Source organism: Myzus persicae, unplaced genomic scaffold (assembly GCF_001856785.1).
Source record: "Myzus persicae strain clone G006 unplaced genomic scaffold, MPER_G0061.0, whole genome shotgun sequence".
In the NCBI taxonomy this organism is placed as follows: domain Eukaryota; kingdom Metazoa; phylum Arthropoda; class Insecta; order Hemiptera; family Aphididae; genus Myzus; species Myzus persicae.
This window is the reverse complement of record NW_019103315.1, coordinates 595,313-618,139: the sequence shown is the minus strand read 5'-3', so window position 1 is coordinate 618,139 and position 22,827 is coordinate 595,313. Positions and strand designations below refer to the sequence as shown.

General features: G+C 32.4%; 1 protein-coding gene across 2 annotated transcripts; it reads right to left on the bottom strand.

Annotated features, from left to right (window-relative positions):
* Nucleotides 1–3,617: 3,617 nt before the first annotated feature.
* LOC111034237 lies at nt 3,618–22,463 on the bottom strand. 2 transcript variants are annotated; one of them, XM_022315356.1, is made up of 6 exons: nt 22,199–22,463; nt 9,887–10,489; nt 9,152–9,271; nt 8,490–8,596; nt 6,851–7,102; nt 3,618–4,701 (listed from the first exon to the last, which is right to left on the bottom strand). In XM_022315356.1, the coding sequence occupies exons 1-6, from the start codon at nt 22,299–22,301 to the stop codon at nt 4,156–4,158; spliced, it is 1,731 nt and encodes a 576-aa protein (XP_022171048.1). In that variant the 5' UTR covers nt 22,302–22,463; the 3' UTR covers nt 3,618–4,155. The 2 variants fall into 2 exon arrangements, with proteins under 2 accessions (XP_022171048.1, XP_022171049.1); XM_022315357.1 differs by lacking the exon at nt 9,152–9,271 and having other exon boundaries at nt 22,199–22,462.
* Nucleotides 22,464–22,827: the final 364 nt, after the last annotated feature.

The window sequence follows — 22,827 nt, the reverse complement described above, 5'->3', positions numbered from 1 at the left end:
AAAACTTTACTCACTAGGTATTATTTCTGTGCGTATATTATTAAACACTTCTTCGTCGATCACGTACAGATCACGCCGGGTACAGTCACAGTGAAGTTTCATCTTGATTACATTTTTATTGGCAAGTTACACATGACCAAATAATTACCTTCCTACGAAAATAATAAAAAGTAGGTAAATAAAACGTGAGACGACCATATTATTGAAGGTAAAATGCTGACTGGCGCTTGATAAGTGATGAGCATTGACAGCTGGCATGACGGTTGACAGTGTTTTTTCTAACCTAACCTAACCTAACCTACCTATATAGTATATACGAGTAGTTTGTAGAGTTATTACTTATTAATAACTAGTAGGTTATCAGTTGTATGATCTAATATATTATAATATAGATCGTAAAAAAAAATTGTTCTTCCATTTATTATTTTTGTTGCCCCACCTGTTTGTGATAAGGATAACCGAACATTACATTTTTAAAAATGCAGAACAACACCGGAAACAATGATAAAAACCATGGCAACAAAATGGGTTTTACATTGACAATACTGCAAGAAATTGCACATGATTTTTAGTTGAAATGAAACTGAGTCAACAGAAATCTTTGTAGAGAAAAAGAGTGGTCCATGTGCTTACCCAGTGCAGCGAGCTTCTTATAATGCCTATAGGCATTAGATTCAATACATAATTGAAGACAGAACAGTTATAAGTAGGTTAATACAAATTACACATTATTATTTTGTGTTGTACAAAATAATACTACTTTATTCCGACAATTGACGAACCTCAAAAGAGTAAACAATTAAAATAATATTATAAAGACAACGATATAGTTAATATGTATAAAATAATAAAGGTACTCTATATTAACACATTTACTGGCTATAATTGGACGATTGTCTCCACTTTTCAATAAAGCCTGTATTGATGTATTGATAAACTAATTAAACACAAATACTATTATATATACTTAATATATATTATATAACATACTAAACATAATTTAGAAATTATAGAACTAAATCTTGGTCTACGATAAGAGGTATTACCTCAGTGTATGTCATCCATCATACTTTGTACACATTTCTTCTACTATCAATAAATATTATTATTGTTATTAAATAGTAATGCACATGTAAATTTTATATTTTTATCTATTGTGATTTAAAAAATACTAGTCTTATGATTCAAAATATGAATTCTGACAGATCAAATGTCGATCAATGATTTTTTAACAAATAATATGTATAATAACTAATAAGAATATGAATATTGATTAGATGACTAACCTTATACATATTTAGAGATACCATATCCATATCATATTATTAGATTATTAAGAAACCTGCAACATGACCTTTTATTTTTTTATTTTTTTATTTTTCTTAAATGTTAATATAACTCATATTTTACTGCGTGGGTACAATGTATGTTTTAACCCTTAAAATACATTCAATAATATAAAGATAAAATAATATTTTATTTCAAAATATCAAACTTATTATCTTATTATTTACTACATTTTTATTTTGACACGATGTATGTGTGGGTTGGTCCGTAAGCCCCCAGGGGTTTAACCTTTTAAAAATGTCTCTGAAGAATATCTGACGAATAAACTCAGATCGAATAATATTGCAACGGCTTTCTACCGTGTTCAATATTTATATTATTTAGTTCCAATAAGTTTGTTGCAATATCATTACGCTGAGAAACAGCCACCCGGCCACCACCCTGTATAAGAGAAACACGAATAAAAAATAATAAATGATCAAAGTTCAACTTGAGTTTCGAGCGGATGTAATGATACATGGTTCGAACCATTGCGCTTAACCCATGACTGCCGAAAGGTATGCTTCCTTAATAATATTACAGTTGTGTACACTGACTTATTTAAACTTATAATTGCGAGCTTTTTTTTCTCCCCAAATGGCTGTATAAAATAATATCGTACAAAGGTACCATATTTTTACTGCGTTATTTACCGCGATTATTATATTTTCAACATAAAACGTTTGTTATAATTCAGTAACACTATAGGTAGGTAATGGCTACCAATGTACTCGGTCTAATATTTTCTGAAACCACAGTATTTTCAACGATGGGTGCGTGTGTGTGTAGTGAGGTTGATTTTTCGTTAACAATACTGAATACAGTCAATTATACTTGTAATATTATTGTTCGGTATTGGAATAATATAAGTACTAACTGTTATGAAAAAAAACAAGTGTGTCTTTTGCTTTACTATTATAGTTGCAGTATATGAGTCAATATTTAGCTATTATTGCTTAATAGTGAATATTTAAAAAATACATTCGTTTAAAAAACATAATTTGTTGTATTTTATTAATAAATAGTGGTAAGTATACTCTACTGCAATAGTCTTACTGTGATGCATAATGAATATTATTTAGTAGTATATAATACTAAAATATTGTGTCGAACGCAATTTGTATATCATCACATTTCCCTACCTCCCTACTCGTCATTTTTGTATATGTAATATTATATTTGCAATATGAGACTGGTATAATTAAACAAAATCTGCCTATCAATAAGTCAACAAGTGTTGCCAGAATTATCAGGATTTTCGTAAACAGTTTGTTAGAATACGTTGCTGTGTACCAAGCGCTGTTTGACGGAATAACAATTTTAAGTTTACAGTCGGTATGATCGTATATTATTTAAAACCATCGTATACACTAATATACTACACTGATTTGACATGGGTAAAAATCATTAAAATGCATCCAATTTACTTACAGACCTAATAATATCTTATCAGTGTTAAGTGATTCGTAGTTTTGACTCTTAAAGTTACATGACGCATACGAAATTATGACCCTAAAAGTAAATAATAATACGAACTGTCAATGCTGTGATTTACTAATTTACTAAACAGTCCATCGTTAATATTTGTATAATGAATCTACAAAATAATATTTTTTTTATACTTACCATTTATCTCGTACATAAGTTTGTCTAAATATAATATTAACTTTTAAATTGGTTTTAATATTTATATTTTCATAAAAGTTTCCTCGCATCATTTTAGATATTAATTTATGTAAGAGTAGCTAATTAGAATTTAACTATCATCAGAGTCCAATCGGCAATCACCTAATAAGCACCAAAACAGAGGTGTGGTTTATATTATTATCATTCTAACTACGCAAATTGAATGCATACATTTGAAATTGAACGTTAACAATATAATTTTTAATTAGACAATGTATAATGAGCTAATTTATTTAACAATTCTTAATATAAATAAATAGCAAACAAATAAGGACAAATAAAAATAATAGACAATTACATTTTACCTTTGGTATCTTTACGGTTTATTGTAGAAACATAATATACATATTAGGTGTACTGTGATTATTAATAATCACATAACAATTTATAGTTAATAATTAATAAATTATATGAATTAAAATCAATACTAAACATTAGATAAATCTCGATTGAACATAGCAAAATCATACTTTTTGATAAACCTGTCAGTAAATGGCGTGTAGAGCAAGAACAGTATTGATTAAAATTATTTTTTTAATATAACAGTATTTATATAGGTATATTTTCAATTTTTGAAATCCGTTTGGAGCAAATTTTTGTTTATTCGTGAAAATAATGTATTCATGAATTAAATGTGAGTATTGCGAGGGCAAGGGCGATGCGATTATTTATTAAATATTATTTATGCGTTGGAATAATAAGCCGCCAGTACACAGATATTATAAATGAGAGAGAGAGAGAGAGAGAGAGAGAGAGAGGAGCGACCTCAACGACGCTCGACGGAGAGTAGTCTCTTTAGCAGGTGGACACGTAAAAACAGTAACATTATAATATATTAAGTAAGTACTTATAATAAAGGATATTATATTTATATATATACAAAAAATCAAAAACAATATTCTTAATAAATAGATATTAAACGACAGGATAATGACAATGACTTCGGATACGGAATACACTTGACGCGGACGTCTATACACATTATGTTACACTTATGATATAAAGGTACCGATTAAAATATTTCATATATTAGCAATAAAACGGTTCGATACAGCTGGCCTGGTATTTACCTGCCGCAGAGACGACTGTTGACTACATAAACTATTAGTATACATAATTCGTTAGGGTTTCGATTGGACGCCGTCAGTACTTACGACCGGCCAACTTTTCATGACCACGATTACCCTTGTCGTTGATGATGATGTTGTTGTTGTTGTGGCTGTTGTGGCTGTTGTATTGATGATACTGGCCACTGGGTTGTGGTTTGCCATTCACGTCTACAAATTCCACGTCGGGCGGTAACACTGTACCGCCCGAAGATTGCTGTTGGGCCGCGACCAGCTCGTTGACCAAAGTGTCACCGTGCAAGCTGATTGGCGGTTGAGACGGACGAGATCCGTGATTCTGGGGCGGATACGGCACTTGGTTCGGTGCCGGGTAAAAGCCTTGGTTAGGTACCGGGTAATAACCTTGGTTCGGTGCCGGGTAATAACCTTGGTTCGGTGGCGGATAATAACCTTGGTTTGGTGCCGGGTAAAAGCCCTGGTTCGGCGTGTGATATGATCCGTGGTACTGCTTCTGCTGCAAAAGGCCGGCCGGTTGTTGACGCGATCCGTACAGCGGAGCGTAAGGAGCGTAGTAACTGGCCGCGGCAGTCTGGAAGTGATCGTCTAGAGGACCGGCGGGTGTCTGCGAGAGAAAAAAAAATAAGAGGTGTGATCATCGGAGGATTTTGACAGTATTATTTTAATATACGTGACGTGGTCGCTCACAAACAATACGTACGTACTTAACATTAATAGGTATAATATTATATAATATTACGATTTACGATTGTTAATTCGATTAGGTATCTATATTATTATGTTAATGCGTAAATCTGCGAGTTAGTGATAATTAATTTAATGCGAAGTGGCTACAGTATACATGACTATTGACCAAAATAATATTGGTGTAATTATTCAAAATAACGAAGTACATCTGATAATAGTTATTGTAATATATATTCTAATATAACTAGTTTTCATTAATAATTACAACTTACAAAGTACCTGTTATTAATATTTAACAATATAATAATATTATATATAATATATAATACTGAAACTAATTTTATAAACCTGGAATGTGAGTTACTTTGAACTTGGTGATTGACTACCTATATTGTCTAAATACTACAATACAGTTTTCATAATTTTTATCTATATACTAATACTACGTGGGTTTTAAAGCCTTCGGTGAATGTTCTTTATGTACAGCGTTTACGCCAATTTGATTCCGAAAAGCGGATAGGCAAGATTGCAGAGAGGCATATAAATAACATGTATAAACATAATAATACAACTGATTAAGCCGTGCGATCGGTCCAAAAGACTAAAAAAAATAAAACTGATACGTACCTGTGTTTGGCAGCCATTCCGATCGATGGCCCAGGAGAAACCGCTCAAAACCAACCATTATTTTATTTACAATATATTTTTATTCTGTGACTCCGATACTGTTCTCTTTGGTATTTTCTGTATTCCAAACTCTTGTTTTAACAAAGCACCATTTCGCCTGCATTTTTCGTACCAAACAGATTTGGTCACAATGATATTATAATAATATTAGATCTCTATCCACGTGCATGGTTTAAATCGTATATGGTGAACGGTGTAATCACAAAACCACAATAAAGCTGTTTGACCATTAAATAATACATTATATTGATCTGAAGCGGTAAAATGAATTCCCAAATTCCTATTTGCGGTGGGAGTACACAAATGTACAGCACTACGCTGCAATATTATCAAAATTTACATCGCAAAAAGCAAAACAAATTACAAAACATACAACCTGCCATAATCATAATTACTGAATACCTATAATGATATACGGAAAACGAAATAAATACAATAATTAAGTATAAATATTATTACAAACACCGACTCGGCTATTTACGACTATCTAAAATACATTTGAACCGATCAAAATAAAAAGCAGCAAATTATTATATACACGCTGAATTATATTTATGCATTTAACAACACTTTGAAACGACGTGGCAAATAAAAACTCGAGTCGTTCAAGGCGGTAAATCCTAAAAGGTTTTATTCACACAAGTCAAAATAAATATAATAAGAATATGTTTTATAATAAGAACTAATGCTTTAAAATGAAATACAAAACTAATTTTTCTTTATAAAAATAATCTCTACACAGACTATAACAGGTATCGCGAGACTTTTGATAAAGTTATAATATTTTGTCTTACAAAAAAATAATGATTAAAAAAATACAACACTATATTCGAAATTATTATGGCAAATGGTTTATTCCAATCAAATGTTTTTAATATAAAATATTATAAATGTATTATATATAGTTATGTAATATTATGTAGGTATAATAATATATTTTGATTGTATGGTCTTTGTTACATTTTGATTTTTATAATAAATATTAAACAACTAATTAAATTTTAATATTCCGCTATTCCGATATCGACGATGATAATAAGTAATAACAATAGCTAATAATTAATAATTGCACGGATATTTTTACCATCGAGTTGAGAGGAAAAGATTTTTATTATCATCATATTGTTAACGGTACTTTATACGCAATCGGTTTTTTGATAAAATTAAATATTAGGTATATTTAAACAGTATATTATTATAATATTAGGGTTGTTAATGATGATACTTGGGAAAATAACTTACACAAGCGTTAGGTATATATTAATTCAATCCGTCGTCGCGACGAACTGGTCTTTAGGTTATTAAAATACTATATTATATTATAATAGCTGATATTAATATTATGTGTACAAGAAGCCGCTGCTATCTCGTTATTCTACCTTTTTTACAAAGTTCTTCCGGTCGTCGAAATTCTGCATTGTAACGGACGGGACGGGTTTGATTTCGTTCGTCTCCACTTTTTGCGTCTCTGAATCGTCGTTGGATATTGATATCAGTTTTTCGTTTGACATTTTTTTGTTCATCTCTTCGGGCAGCACTTGAATCTCTTTAAAATGGTAGAAACTCTTGTGATTTTCGTCTCCGTCGCTAACCGTGGTTTCGTTTATTTGTACTCTGTGTCCGTCAATGATCTATATACGTATATGCGCAATAACAAACGAAATTGACATAATTAATGTACCCAAATCCACAACAACGTATAATATTAAGTTTGAAAAGCAGTGTTTATAAAGTAAAGTAAACAGCGCATTTTGTTTTAGATACCCTCTTCAAAATGGCACGAGTGAATAAGTTTTATCGAGTCTCTTGGTACAAAAGCTTTGGGAGTGTTGTCCATCACTGCAGATTCAAAACTCTAACGAATTCTCTATTTTACGTTTTTTAATGTAGTAACACCCAACGGGTAAAATACGTGAAATGCGTGACAATTACGGTTGAGTTATTAATACGAATAAATATAATACGTTAGCAAATGTTTGAATTCCGATAGTTATAGGTAATACAAGAATATGCAAACGTTGCATACATATGCATTTTTAGACGGGGGATTTCGATATTAAAAAATGTTAGACACGTTTAAGACGTAATACGTGTTCGAGTAACTCACAGTAGGTAAAGTACCTGGTACCAAGTACCTATGTGGAGTGCGTATATTATAATATAATTTTGTAGTCGATCGTATAAAATAAATTGGTCGTTAGCACCGCGAAAACCTGCTGAAATCTCCTGCACTGCAGTAATTCAGTACCTAACTTTAATAAGGACAACGCGCGTTGAAATTTATAATACAGCTCTATAATTTAATACAGAAAATATAAAGCGTTAGATATGCGCATAAAACATAACTGATTTACTATAGAAATGAACATCACGTAAAGACTTGTAAATGCAGAAACGTGCACAGAATCAAATGAAAATTAGCAGTAAAAATGAATTTTTTAAGCTTCCCTTTTTTTTACTCGCAACATTTATTTAATAAAAAATTCGTACTTTGGTTTTTAAGTCTTTCGAGCAATTTGTACAAATATTCCGTAATATCATTCTCTATGCTGTTTCAGAGAGTAGGCCATTTTAAAAATCGATTTTATAAGATTTAATTTTACAGCGAAATAGTTGTATCTACTGTTAATACATGTGAGTATAATATTATTATGAGTTATGAATGTTGACTAGTCAATACATATAAAATAATGTAAAATATTATAATATGTAAAAAGATAAAATCATGAGTCGTCAATCATGAAAATCTCAAGAAGTACCTCCGAAAAATGTATTTTGAGTTCGAATTGAATTTAAAATAGAATGGTAATAATTATGTATGAGTTTTCTGCTGCCATGAATTCTAAACTGTTCATAACATTTTTTCCTTCATTATTATTTACAGTTGAATATAGCGATTTTGGCAAATTAGTGCTGCTACCTGATGTAGTGATGTCTATATATTACATTTCAATTTCGACTGATTTAAATAGTGCAAAAACAAACAATTATTTTCAAGGAGTGTATTGGATCCATTACCTCGGTCTTGGAAGTAGTCTTCCTCACGGGCTTGTTTGAGCCTTCTTGCGCAACACCCACACTTTCCAATGGTGGCAAGCCCATTTTGTCGAAAGATTCCAACATGCCTATAATTTAAATTTAAAAACAAAAATACTTAAAATAATGTAACATAAGTTATTGTTATTGTTATTATTATTATTTATGCTTTAGTATATTTTAGCACAGACCATATTATAGTCGTCGTAATGAAAATAATATATAATACGCATTATCGTTAAAATAATAAATACAAGTTGCAAATTTAACGCAGCTATAGAGCTAACAGCTAAACGTTATTACTTATTAGGTATCGACTAATAATATTTATTGTTTCCAAGTGATTCTTTCATCAGTATAGTCATTTTATAGTTGAATGTATGTTTTTTTAATAACAATTTTACATTATTTTAAGTCATTACCACAAAAAGTGTTTTAAAACAAAATATATTTAATAGTTTTGTTTTCCAAAAATGACGTGTCTGACATTAATAATTACTAAACATTCTGTTTTCAAAAACACATTATTCATCTACAACTGATACCGATTAATTACTGTTAGCGTCGATAAAAAAAATTAATAATCACTCGCTTTACTTACCTATATTATTAAAATATAATAAAATACGTCATGCAACATTTACCTGACGGCTCGTGATGCCGAAAAGCGTTAAGCATGATGTTCATTAGCAACGGAATGGGTGGCATTGCAGTTGTATTAACTCGGACGTTTCTTTTCGGTTTTAATATTACGATTCCGGGCGCTGTGAACGAAGCGGTTAATGTTGGTTAGTATTTGTTAAGCGAACGATTTAATGGTTATCATGGAAATGGTGTTAACAATGTGGCGATATTAAACAGCCTTTATATAATATAATGTTAATGTTTGTGTTAACAAGGCATTGTTATTATCATTATTATTATTATCATCATCAATAAAGGCGCCAAGTACACGCTACGGGGGTGTTTAGGATGAGCTACAATGGGCAAAAAGTGGATGGTTTTCGTTTTAAACTCAGGTTTATAATATCGTATTTATATTTTGAGCCTATTGAACGAAAATAAAATATATATTAGTTTTTTTGATGTTTTTCTAGAAACTTGTTTTTAAAATTAATATTATTATACTTGGCCACTTGGGTGTGTTATCATCAGTATCTGATAATTTTATTTACTAACTTGGCGCCAACATATTATAGTGATAATAATTCGTTGTCCAGTATTCATGCACTAGAGACATTCCTAATATTAAAATAAAATAAAATTTCATCATATGTTGTTACTATTATTCTAGTGTTATCGTGATTTTAAATAGCATAACTTTGTATTATTAAATCATTTTTAGATGATAAAAAATACAATTTACTGGTGGCACGTACTTCTGAACTCGTTGGTGTACGCTTCAACCATCTGGTTGAAAGGTTGGGCGTTCATGGGATTTGCGAATGGATCGAAGGGGGCGCCGAACGGTATCGGTTGGTGTCTAAACGGTTGTTCCGGGTGTTTGGACATGAAAGGCTGGAACGGCTGGAAAGGCTGGAAAGACTGGAAAGGCTGGAAAAATTCCAAAAAGAACGGCATATTGGGTCCTACTTTCACTGTTTGCACCTCGCCTGTGTAGTATGGTTTGGGCTTTTGGCCTTGGACGGGAACAGAGGGGTTAGGTTTGGCGTCGGAGTTGGGCGAGTTTGTTCCGGCTACGCTGTCCGTTTGTTCAACGTAGATGGCCGTTGTGGGAACGTCGGATTCAGACTTCTTGTTTGAGACTTCCGGTAAGACCGAGTCGGTTCCGACCACTGGAATTTCTGATCCAACCGTCACTTCTTCCGCTTGACTGGACTGCTGCACATCCGGAGATGATTCGGTCACGTCCGTTTGTAGAACCGAAGTGTCCGTTCCCTTCATTTGTTGTTGTTCAGACTCCTGCTTCTGAACTACCTCCTCCGACGAGGTGTCAATTTCCAAATTTTCCTTCGCATTAGCTGAAAATTAATGTTCAAATTTATTAGCGAGTAGTGACCAATCGATTCATGTATTATTCGCTTTTTATTTCGTGTAGTTTTGTAAAAAGTTAGATCGACCTCTATTATTCTCTAATACATTTCGAACATCACTATATTATATTATAAATACGAATAATGCGCATTGAAAGAGTAAGTGTGTGGGGCCAACATCGATGGTGTTGTATTATAGTCCTATATTCAAATGCTGAAATGGGTAGCTACGTCATATATATCCTGTGTAGTGCGTTCCTTGTGTAATCTGTGAAAATCCACTTTCGAAGGTATTTGTACCTACGTATCCGAAACTCACACAAAACTAAACCAATCATATATAAACCGTAAACATAAACCTAGTATTGTCAACATGCAATCGAATATATGTACTGAACAGCTAGTGTAAACTTTCACTGTTTTTGAAACGAATATAATGTTAGGGAAACAATACTTATTTCCGAAATAAAAAGCAATTCTTTCGTCATCAAAACTTTACCACAGATGGGTTTAGCGTTAATTATTTCTTTTTAAATTGTACACAAAGTTATTTTTACAATGTTTAATCGCCAATCACAACATGCTCATCACTGAACGGGTATTGAATTAATGTACATGCAATACTTTAATCAGACGTTATACGGTGTGAAAACACAATACGTCATGTGTCATAATTTTTTTATAACACAATAGTTAAACAATATCAATTCAATTAATTTAACTCCATCGAATATGAAGTTACAGTCATCTTACCACTTATCGCAATATCACAAACATGTATACGTTACAAAATCGAAATATCAAATCAATATAATATGATTTTGAGTTGTTATTGTCCCAAACATACTATTGTAATACAATTCTCGTCATCAATATTCATAATATATTAATCGTACTTATAAAATCGTCATATAATGTTAATATTGAAAAATTATGTAGTGCATTCGCATTATAATACTTAGGCATGAAAAGTGCACTACACCGTTCAACGACAGTTCGCGCAGAACAAATAATAATAATCATAATCGTCGACTGCAATCTCTTTGTCACTAAACGGTATTCAAATTGATCACGCCGGATGAGCGTCACGCGCTCCTTGTCGTGTTGAATACCAATAAGTATTATAATAATGTTATTATTATCATCAGCTCCAGACGAGCGAGTACGACACGACAAAACTTTAATCGCAAAACGTGCGATTAATCTGTGCACCGCCACTGTTTCACACCGAGTAGTGTTAATCATACAAAATTGCACACGAGGACCTAATAAAATCTGTTCACTTCAACTGCGTCAGTGCCAGTTTAGTATATACCGGTGATACAGTTGTAAAATATGCAGTTACGGGTTTAAGTATAGATAAATGCTTGGGGCAAGCTAACCCCATAATTATTTTAATAACCTCCGAACTCCCAGGAAATTGTTAATATTTATAATTTAAGTTATTAAGTTGATCGCAGCTATTATATTTATATATAAAACATAAATATTGTATTACTATAATATGGGTAATACTATTATAGCCGTGGACAAATTCAAAAATAAGTTCGATCGCAGTGAACACTCGGTATAGTAACTCTACACCTCTACAAAAATGTATGGAATGAAAATGTATAATAATCAGGGTAGAATATAGGTAGTTGAATATTTAATTGAATTTCATAAAATTTGTAACATTTTTGAAAATGATTATGTTTATAAGCCGAAATTCAAAATGATTATTATTTTTCATTTACTTAACGTTGTGTATTAAGAATAGTACTCTATGATAATAGGTTTACTTAACCTAACCTATAGGCTATAACCATCGTGACTACCCAAAATCGTTAGATCATATAAAATAACTAAAATATTCTAAATAATTGAAAATATGACCTTAAAACGCATAAAAATTAATTTGAATAAATGTATAAATAAAGGACACATGGGGGCCCCATGCATTAGGCGTGCTTATTGAATCATCTTGTATATTTTGTATATTGATAGTCATTTGTCGTTTAAATTTAAAAAAAAAATGTACACGATGACGTGCGGCGTATTAATGAACAAAATAATATATTTCATATTATTACGATGTTAAAATAACGTCAATAATCTCTCACGTCTGTTAGCCCGTCTCATTCGGAACACCGTCATGATATTATTTTTTATATCTACCTCTCATTTCGTCACGAGTCGACTCAGGAAAACATGATACAACATTATTAAGACGTACCATAATAATATGATGTATAGTGTATACGTACTATGGCTCATTATTGTAATGGTGTATACCATTATTATTTTAATTTATATTTTTTGAAAACCACGGGATTTTTATAAAAAAAAACAGCACAATTTCACGGTGCAGCGTGTTAAGATTGTTGAACTTTATTATTCATGATTTTATTTTTTGACTACTTCTCAAAATAGTTCTTACATTTCCCTGTAAGTCAATCATTATACGGTAATTTTGTTGTAATTAAAACTAATACGTTTTGGTTTCATTCACATGTGTATAATATTGTTATATGAATGATTGGCCCGGTAAACAAATGCGCAGAGCTGACTTACCTATGATGATAATTAATAGGTCTCGTGGTATTAATATTTTATTTAACAATGCATTATAATTAGATATCATGGGACAAGTGAAGGCCAAAGAGGTTACGCGATTAACGTTATATAGAATATTATAATGTAAACAATACACAGGTTCGTGTTAAAAGATCCATCGTGCCTTCGTATTATTTAGTAACCTTCGAATCGACGATAAAATAGTACTTATTTTATAATAGTTAATGAATATAAAAGAATAAAAAAAGAAAGAAAAAAGAAAGAAAGAATGAAAGAAAAAAAGGAGTACAACATTACTGAAAACATATTTTTGTCATTGTAATTTTTTTCCGCGTTAATAGCGTTAGAAGACAATTTATTAAAAAATCTGTTTGGTCATTGTAATTCGTACTATAAACGAAATTATTAAGATGAAATTTCTTATAAATATTACGCACTCGTATAATTGTTACCAGGAAAAAACTGAACAGCCAAACTCATGGCTTAAAATTAACAAAATTATATTTTGTACCTAGATACGTCATAATGTATTACCACAATAGAGACCATGTTGGCATATTTAAACTATTATTCCTCCTACTAAAAACTAGTTATATTTTTATTCAACCAATTAAAAAAATTAATGAATACTCATTTTAAAAAACACATAGATCCCACTGGTACTTTCAAACCATACACATTAAAACATGCACATAATACCCATCATAGTAGTTTAATTATTTGACCAGTTGTAAAATAATCGTTTTTGCCTCAATGACTTCGCAAATGGTTTAACTACCGATCAACAACGAAAATAAATACCGAAAAAATTGAAAATAATACAATATATTATGCATTTATGCGACTGTAAACATAAGCTGCATAGACGAATGCGCGTATGATAAAAATGCAATTAAACAAGCAGTGACGGCTGTGCTAGGAAAAAATAGATTTATTTTGATCTTTAGCCATTTCTATTGATTCACTGGACCTAAAAATAATTCAGGCTCTTCGAGGTGCACAGTATTATAGTTAGTTATTATAGCGATCGCGTGTATCTTATAGGTACCTGAAGAATATACAAATATTAATGAAAATAAAAATTATTGGTGCACACAAATCTTCATTTACCGCCGTAGATATCTCGAAATATTGAACATTTTTATCTTATTACATTATGCTCTCACTATTTTTCAATTGTAAGTTGTATATTTTACTGCACATCCTGGATAATATGTTAAATTATAGGGAGTTCCAATAATTTTGAGGGACTATATTATAAAGGATTAAAATTATAGGGCCCAAGTGTAAAAATATGAATAATATTGAAACATTTTTAACAGAATATTTTTTTTTGAAATATAAATATGTTTTTGGGCGATTTTTTGTTTTTGAACGATTTTTGTTAATTTTTTAGTAGTCATGGTTACTTATAAACAAAAACATATTATTTATGATTCATAGGTTTTCCTTGTATAGGAAAAATATCGAGTAGCTTACTATGGTTTTTTATTGTTAGGTTTTATTGTAATTTTATAGTGAATACAATATAATAATATCATTACGATTTTACTACCTGATGTGTCTAATTATAGGTATAAGATACCGGCGTGTGTTCCCCTGAACTCATAATATACCGCAATCTAGCTGTTCGACATCGAGTAATCGGCAATACAGCTCACTTCCAATGATGATAATTAAATAATAATTGATCGTTTGTATTAATTCGTTGACATTACAACAATATAATATTACCATTGTGGAAATGGTCAGTTCCCTCTAATGATGATGCGCCCACGTCAATAATACTCAACCGCGGTCAATTTGCGTATTTCAACAGCGTCGGCAGGTAATGAGCTTATATTATAATAATATTATAATCGAGTAGAGTTCCGACTGTTCCAAGATTAAGCACATTGTCCACCATTCGAACAATAACATTCAATAATCCACTCCAATTGAATCTAATTTAAGCTCACCGCAGTTTAAATCCGAGTGTCTGGTAGTTAAATTTAGGCACATTATACTATAATAAGCCCTCGTTTAAAGTTACAAACTGCATGCCTTTAACCCACCATAGGTATAGGTTAGCTAATATGGCTACTAAAGGTTAACTAATATAATGTGTCACACAGTCGGTGATGACTTAAAAATCACAGCAAAACGTTTTGTCTCTTTAGAGATTTTATACTCCGCACTGGCGTGTCAGCCGCATATTCGCATGTGCTGTACTGCTGTGTCGAAGGTATTTATTTAAAATATTTTTATTAAAATCATTCCGTAAAAGTTAAGCAGCGCGTGTTTACATAAAGAAAAAATAACAACGCTCCAACCACACTGCAGTATGTATGATATGAGATTTTTATTATCTCAACGTATTACACCAAAAACAATCTTGATAGAATTATATTACGCATATTGAAAACGGTTAATCATCGAGATAAAACTCAGTCACATTGTGGAAATTGTAATAGATCGCTAAAGTCACGATGTAAATAATGATAAATAATCGTAGAGTATTACAGATATCAAAACTCAAATTCGTAATACTATGATATAGCAAAGTTATAATCAAGCGCGACTCGGCGATCAATAATTATTATACATAAACTGTAACATTTAGATTTTACTTCGCATAAGAACCGTTGAAAGTTATATAAAAGCTCAACAAATAGAAATGGAAATGAAACTAGAAATTTTCTCTAAATAATTGTATTAAATTGTATTGTAGCCTGTAGATACATAATATATTAAAGCGTCAAATTATTACCTATATTAAAAAAAAAACACACAATCGCGTCAACCTGCACGCGCGTATAGGTAGGCAACAGAAGTTATTACTCAAACCTATATGTATGTAATTATGTGTAGGTATTGTATTGTGCGCCAACAAAACGTACGGAAAATATTTACCGAGTCAAAATAAAATATTAATATTACTATAGATAGGTTTCGTTACATAATAATATATAACTGGTGCACCGAAATGGTTTATTTATGTTTATGAGCATTTATATGGCACAGCGATTCCAGTCAGACAATAATAATTTATAGTACCTATTCAATTGCATGATAATGGCAATAATAATAATAATAGGTATACCAATAACAATAATCCTAGTGTTAGTACGGTAAGTGAAATATGTTGCATTATCTGCATTTGTGCAAATAAGGGGGCTCAGTCCCTCCAAAACTCCCCTACTCGAAATTGAGCGATATTTGGTGCTAAGAATACATAATTTGTAGAAAATATTGCGGATTAGAATATTTTACAATATTTTAGTCTTTTTTAAATTTGTGCCTATGTATATTACCTGTAATATATGTACGATGTTTACGATATTATGATACCTACCGAGGAAAAATACACATAATAATAGTATAATATTATAAGTGGGACTGCAGAACAATTTAATTTAGAAAACAGATTGCCATGACGGTGTCGAATCATGAACTGCGTTGAGGTTAAACATTAACAGGGATTCACGGTTAGACTTTAATAGATATACTTACTAATCATTTATAAATAATTTCATAATTGTTGAGAAGACCAAATCAAACCTTTTGCCGCAATTACTCATAAGTAATGTACACTTAACGAGTCTTTTTTAAGAGCAGTATAAGTTTATTTCTATGCAATGTTTATTTTTTTAATATTTCAATCGAACAAGTTATGTAGTTTTTTTTTTATTTCTTTCTCCTTTTTTTAACTTGATTGCATTTTTATCAATAAAGTGAATAACTTACTCAGCGTTGGGCGAGTCAACTCGTGTCACAGAATTATAATTTAATGTGCATCTTTATTTTTACCTATAATGTGTGCATAATATATCTGACACAACTACACAAGTATCTGTTATTTTTCTTAAATTCATGTTTTTATTTAAAAGTACAGTACAAGGTACCTACAGGCCCGGACAGAGCCGGCGAGTTGAACCCGATGGGCCACTTAACATTTGCGATGGCTTAGTAATATATTTATTATTTATCTACGTCACATGCTTAATATAATTTATATAGTATGATATATGATGTCATCATAAAATATGGATAGCTAATAACGACTTTATCTTATTGAAAAGTGGGCCGTTAATTTTTTTAGAGCCGGTTAAAATCGTATAACTTGGTAGGCCGATACCTTTTCTATCCGGCGCTGGTTACCTACCATACCTATAAACATCAGGAAAATTGGAAAACATAATAAGTTACGCGGGATTAATAAATAATAATATACAAATAAGTAACTCGCTATACAGACGAACAGAATATGAGTATAACACGCATCGCGTATTATTAAAATCGACATCGTGGGAAATAATCGAAGAAAATATTACTATCACATTATTATTGTTTGACACGGCGATGAATTTTACGATGGCGTTCTCTCATATATTATTCGTCCGAATGTAATCACATCGTATTATAATATCATCATCTTATCGTGCGTTAATAATAATATATAGGTAGTTACGTGACATTTTAAGGCATCGATGGTATATGCACACCACGCTGTTACCACTCCCGTGCGTGCGATGCTTATTATTAATAATAATAATATTATTACAATATTTGCGCCGTAGACATTATGCACGGATCGCGCGCGAGTTTAATAATATGTATTATCGCGGATATCGAAACGCCGCCGCTGACAGATTACGTCTCAACCGTGGTATAATAACCCACTGCGCGGGTAGTGGGTACACCGCATCCTTCACGTGCCAAAGACTCCGTAACGTGCCGCGCAGGTAACCGCGTCGCATACCGGACGTACGGTCCATTATTGTTATGACGTCACTGTAGGTACACGTACTGTACGGTGTTTGTCTCACGCCAAGTGTTTCTGCCGTTCGAATTCCCAAAAAAAAAAATTTCAATTCCGAGCGGAACTAATAATATTACATTACTACGACTATAAGGCCGCGAGCACATTGGAAAGCGTTGCGCGGTAAGCGGTGGGCGATAAGCGGCAAACGTTGAGCGGTGAGCTGTGAAGTGTGTATATTAAACAGGACGCGATGAGCGTTGTGTACAACATTATTTTATTTTAGTGTAGTGACGTAGAGCACCATGGCACTAAGTTCGAAAGTTCGTCGTATTTTATTGTTAGAAAATTCATTTTTACGAAGACGCATCTTAACTAAAAAGAAAAAAAGAATAGGTGTTCACGAAATGAATAAAAAACGAAATGTTCTAGGCGAGTTCCATAATGTATATGAAGAATTAAGACTTGATCGAGAGAGATTTTTCAAATTTTTACGTATGTCAATAGAAACTTTTGATTTTCTTCTATCTAAAGTACAATTCAAATTAACAAAGCAGGTGACAAATTTCAAAAAACCTATTTCTGCGGCTGAGAGACTTTATGTCACTCTAAGGTAAGTCATTNGAGGCAGAGGTGGCTCGAAGACGGTGTTTGAGAGCAGACCTCCTCTGGGTTTTTTAAGCGTTGGTTGACGGGTGGGTAATGGCTATTGGTTAATGATTTAGTATCAACCATAGTTTTTTAGCATTAACTACGATGGCAGGCACTTCAAACTGTGACAGTATAAGCGACTTTGTCCACGGATATATTATGCGGCGTCGACAGGTGTGAGAAGGTTCATAGACTTGTCTATGAAAAATGTCAAGTTTGCCTCGTCTCTTACTTCGATAATCTAAAGTGTAAATGATAATAACTATTAAAGTTTATCATATATTTGACAAGGAAATGTTCTGTATGATTATCAAGCAATCGACCGCACTGAATGGCGGCTTCAGGGGTGGCCCCCTCCCAAACCTGTATTTGTAAGAGATCGTTTATTGTTAAAAACAAAATTAAAAATAAAACAAATTATAATATCGAAAGTTTTCTGAAAATTACTACCTATACACCCTCCCCCCTCCCAAACTATGACTTTGGAACCGCCAATGTGTATAGAATTGCGGTGGTAATATATAATCATGTAGTAGCGAATATAATGGTATGTACCTACTTTATTGTAAACATAATATGAATTCGGTAACTACAAAATGAAATCGTGTTTCAAAATCCGTAGTCCACCCTGTGCACACGCCCGTTTCGAGTCGCTTACAAAGTATATAATATACATCATATAATCTCTTTTAATTTAGCAGTGTTTAATTTCTACCTTTCTTCCTATGTGTGTGTGTGTGTGTGTGTGTGTGTGTGTGTGTGTGTGTTCTGGCAAAATGCCATTAAATTGATTAAATCCGATGTCGCGTATTAAACGGCCCTCGACTCGGTTGGTAACAAACTTTTTTTCCCGTTATTTATTTAGAAAACCCGGTGCGTGGCATACCTACCTACCTAACTTACAAGATTATAAATTTATATCTACGCTCTCGAAAAAATCACGGTCTGCCGGTTCGATCCGTTTGAATCTTACAAAAATGTAGATACCCATGTATTATATACATATATACCTATATATATATATGTATATATATACGGGTAGGTTGTGTTGTCGCAAGCTCGAGGTCGTAAACATTGAACGACGAGTATTTGACTAGTAATACAAATTTTAACTAAAACAGTAAAACATTATGAGAATGCAGTGGACATTTTGTGACAAATATATTTTGTTCGTGCACACCTCGCCTGGTGCAGAGTTTTTTATTTTTTTTACAATGTGTTACTGGTGCGAAACGATCAGGATTCTAACTGATTACAACAATATATTATCGTCAAGCAAAACAATTTTAAATGGAGGTATAGGTATACTGCAACTTGAAAACTTAGATTCTGGCTTTTTTTCTCAACTCAATGGGCAATCGTAGAAATGAATAGCAACTACTCCTAATGGACAATTTTCTAATTATACCCTCAATATTGTATTATCTTACGCACGCATTTTAACGTTTACCTAAACACGTACCTAAATACGAACAATTATCCGGAAAATTAATTTATGTATAATGGTATATATTATTATCATTGTCATCGGACATTATAATATAGACCGGACTCGTTCTGAAACAAGTCCGCCGGGAAGAAGACTGACTAATGTATAATGTCTATACATATACAGATTATAACGTTGTATAGTAGTAGTGTAATAATACAGTAGACGATAAATCTATTATTACGTATATTAATCGTAATAATCGCATCTCTCTCATGCAGCGGTCTCCGCGTTGCAGGCATTATTATAACGTAGTTATATACATAATATTATACCTATAAAACGTTGAAAGTCCCGTTAGACGAATAGTAGGTACCTAATAATATAATACATTATGTCGTACGTCTTGTTAACGTAACACAACTGTACCTATCACATTATGCGTGCCGAGTGAAATTTATTTTCGTGTCGCCGCAATGCATAATATAATAATAATATATATATTATTAAAAAATATTATAATTACAATAGTACGCTCGACACGGCCACGGGTTTATAATTAATATTATTCTATACGGTTTTTAAAAAGAGGCCATCTTATAAGAAAACACGGTCATCTCGTTTTGACGTGGATGAAAACCGTTTCTGTTGTCATTACGCGATGAGTGTCTGCTGTGCCATATAATATTTTAGAGCCAAAATCTGACCGGTATGCTAAAGCAGGAAGCTAAATAATTTCAATATTTATTGTTTTATTCGTAAAGATTTTTCATGACATATATTTTTATAGATAACTACTTGAATATTATTGTTCATGAGAATTTAATTTTATAAAAGTAATATTTTACACAATAGTTATAATTTGTTTCTAAGCTAAGATGTATCTATATGTAAGTAGAGGATTATTATGACTGACCTTTTGGTCAGGACTTTTACGTAGTTCTTGGAAGGGTACAGAAGAAGAATTTGTTTTTAAACTCATTTCGTTTTGTTATAAAATAACTTTTTTGAAGGAAGAAGTAATGGACACTAGGTGTATGTATTGTTTACTTCCCCGCACAATTTGGTTATAAATAAATCCGCATCCATGCCGTATCTACTATATTATTATAATATATATATTTATATACTGTATTTTGGGACGAATATTTAGAGTGTTTTAATGTATAAAATTATAATTTCTGAAAAATCATAAGTAATTTTTGAAAATAAATTAACCCATAGAATTTTGAAGGATTTTGTTTGGAGGAAATGTGATGGTATAATAAATAGTATTCAAATTAATAATTTTTTCGCACTTGTTCATTTCACTCTGACTAATTGTCATGGAATTCGCAGATGAAGTGTTTCGCGTTAAAGTGCCACATGAATGAGACCATCTAAATATAATACTATTATGATTATTATTATTATTATTGTTATAACCTCGTCACGCACGAGCGTCCCTAATGGGAAAAACTCCATCAAAGGTCGACGTCGACAACGACAATAATAACAATAATCGGTGGCAAACCGTTTTTTTATTTCTTTTTCCGCGACGAATCGTCGGACATTAATCTCGTCCACTAGACGACTACAACAAAGATGAATATAAAATGTAATATTACAAATCTAGCAATAAGCAATGCAAAACGTTGGAGTCATTGTCCATTGAAGTACCAGTGCGGTGAGGCTCCCCCCCCCCGCCCCCAATGAGCTTTTAGCCCCTTCCGGTTGAAATCCGAATCCTGAAAATAAAAAACCAGAGCAAGCGAATCGAAATTTGTCCTCTACAAGAAAGATCTATGAATAGTAACTATTATGTTTTTTTATTAACATGTAAGTATCCAACCCAAAAACATATTTATGTTAAAAAAAAAAAAAACTGTTGAGGGCTAAATGTATAAAATAATTAGTCATTATAAAGTATGTATATAATGAGTTAATATTATGTACGTCTGTTTACGAATTTATGTAGAAGTGGGCCAAAACAGATTCCGCGATCTACCTATAATAGAACGATAATTACTACCAATAAGGTTATTGACAGTGATATTTTTAATAATCATTTGCGTTTAAATACATGCATATACAGATGTAAAATCTAATATATTGTACTTATTTGATTGCTTACATTATATTAAATTTCAATGGCGAAGGGGGACACTTTAGCCCCTGCGCAACTGTTAAAGCATCCTATACGGTTACACCCATCATGGTCGGCCGTGACCTCCCGCGAAGCGTTTCGGCGGTGGCGTGAAAAAATGAAAACACGTACAATCAATTTCATTTGAGAAAAATAGTAAGTACAAACTCGATGATGGCCATGATGATGACTTACCTGGCGATGTGACATCGTCGACGGTCAGCGGAAGAGCCTGGGCCGACCAGACCGCAGCCAGTGCTACGACGGCAAACGCATAGAATATCGTCTTGGCCGACATCGCAACGTTTCGTATCTTCGGTGACGTTGACGCGCAACACTCGCGAGGACAACTTACACACACGCGATGTGCTGAGGATCTCAACTCAATGGAATATGTCGGGCTAGAATCGCACGCAGGTCGCCGTTCGAGTACACTCTGCTGGGCACGGCCGTTTTCCAGATCGGCTTTATAGATATTCACATCCTATCCCCACCTCACCCGCCGACGAGTCCGCCACGGCCACTGCGACCGCCTCCACCACCACTTTTGTAAACATCACCGCTGTCGCTGCCGCAGACGTTTGTTTTTAATAATAATAATTATTATTATTATCGTTGTTGTTGTTTTCGACTGCCACAGCTATTGCAACTAGGTGTATACGGTCCTTCGCGTTTGGTTCTAGAAATTTCGACGATCGTTCGGCCTTAACATGACGCCATAATAATTATTAATAATTGCCTATATCGTTAGGTATTATACTTTTATTCATATTTTAAACTAACTAACTAAAATCAAAAGTCAAAAACAAAACACGGTTTATACA

What these genes read in the sequence shown, in the direction of transcription:
- LOC111034237 (XM_022315356.1), bottom strand. Translation starts at nt 22,301, where the DNA reads ATGTCGGCCAAGACGATATTCTATGCGTTTGCCGTCGTAGCACTGGCT. An exon ending in GTACACCAACGAGTTCAGAA is followed by an intron (nt 9,272 to 9,886) that starts GTACGTGCCACC and finishes CTTCGTTCACAG; the next exon opens with CGCCCGGAATCGTAATATTA. An exon ending in GGAAGAACTTTGTAAAAAAG is followed by an intron (nt 4,702 to 6,850) that starts GTAGAATAACGA and finishes TTTCTCTCGCAG; the next exon opens with ACACCCGCCGGTCCTCTAGA.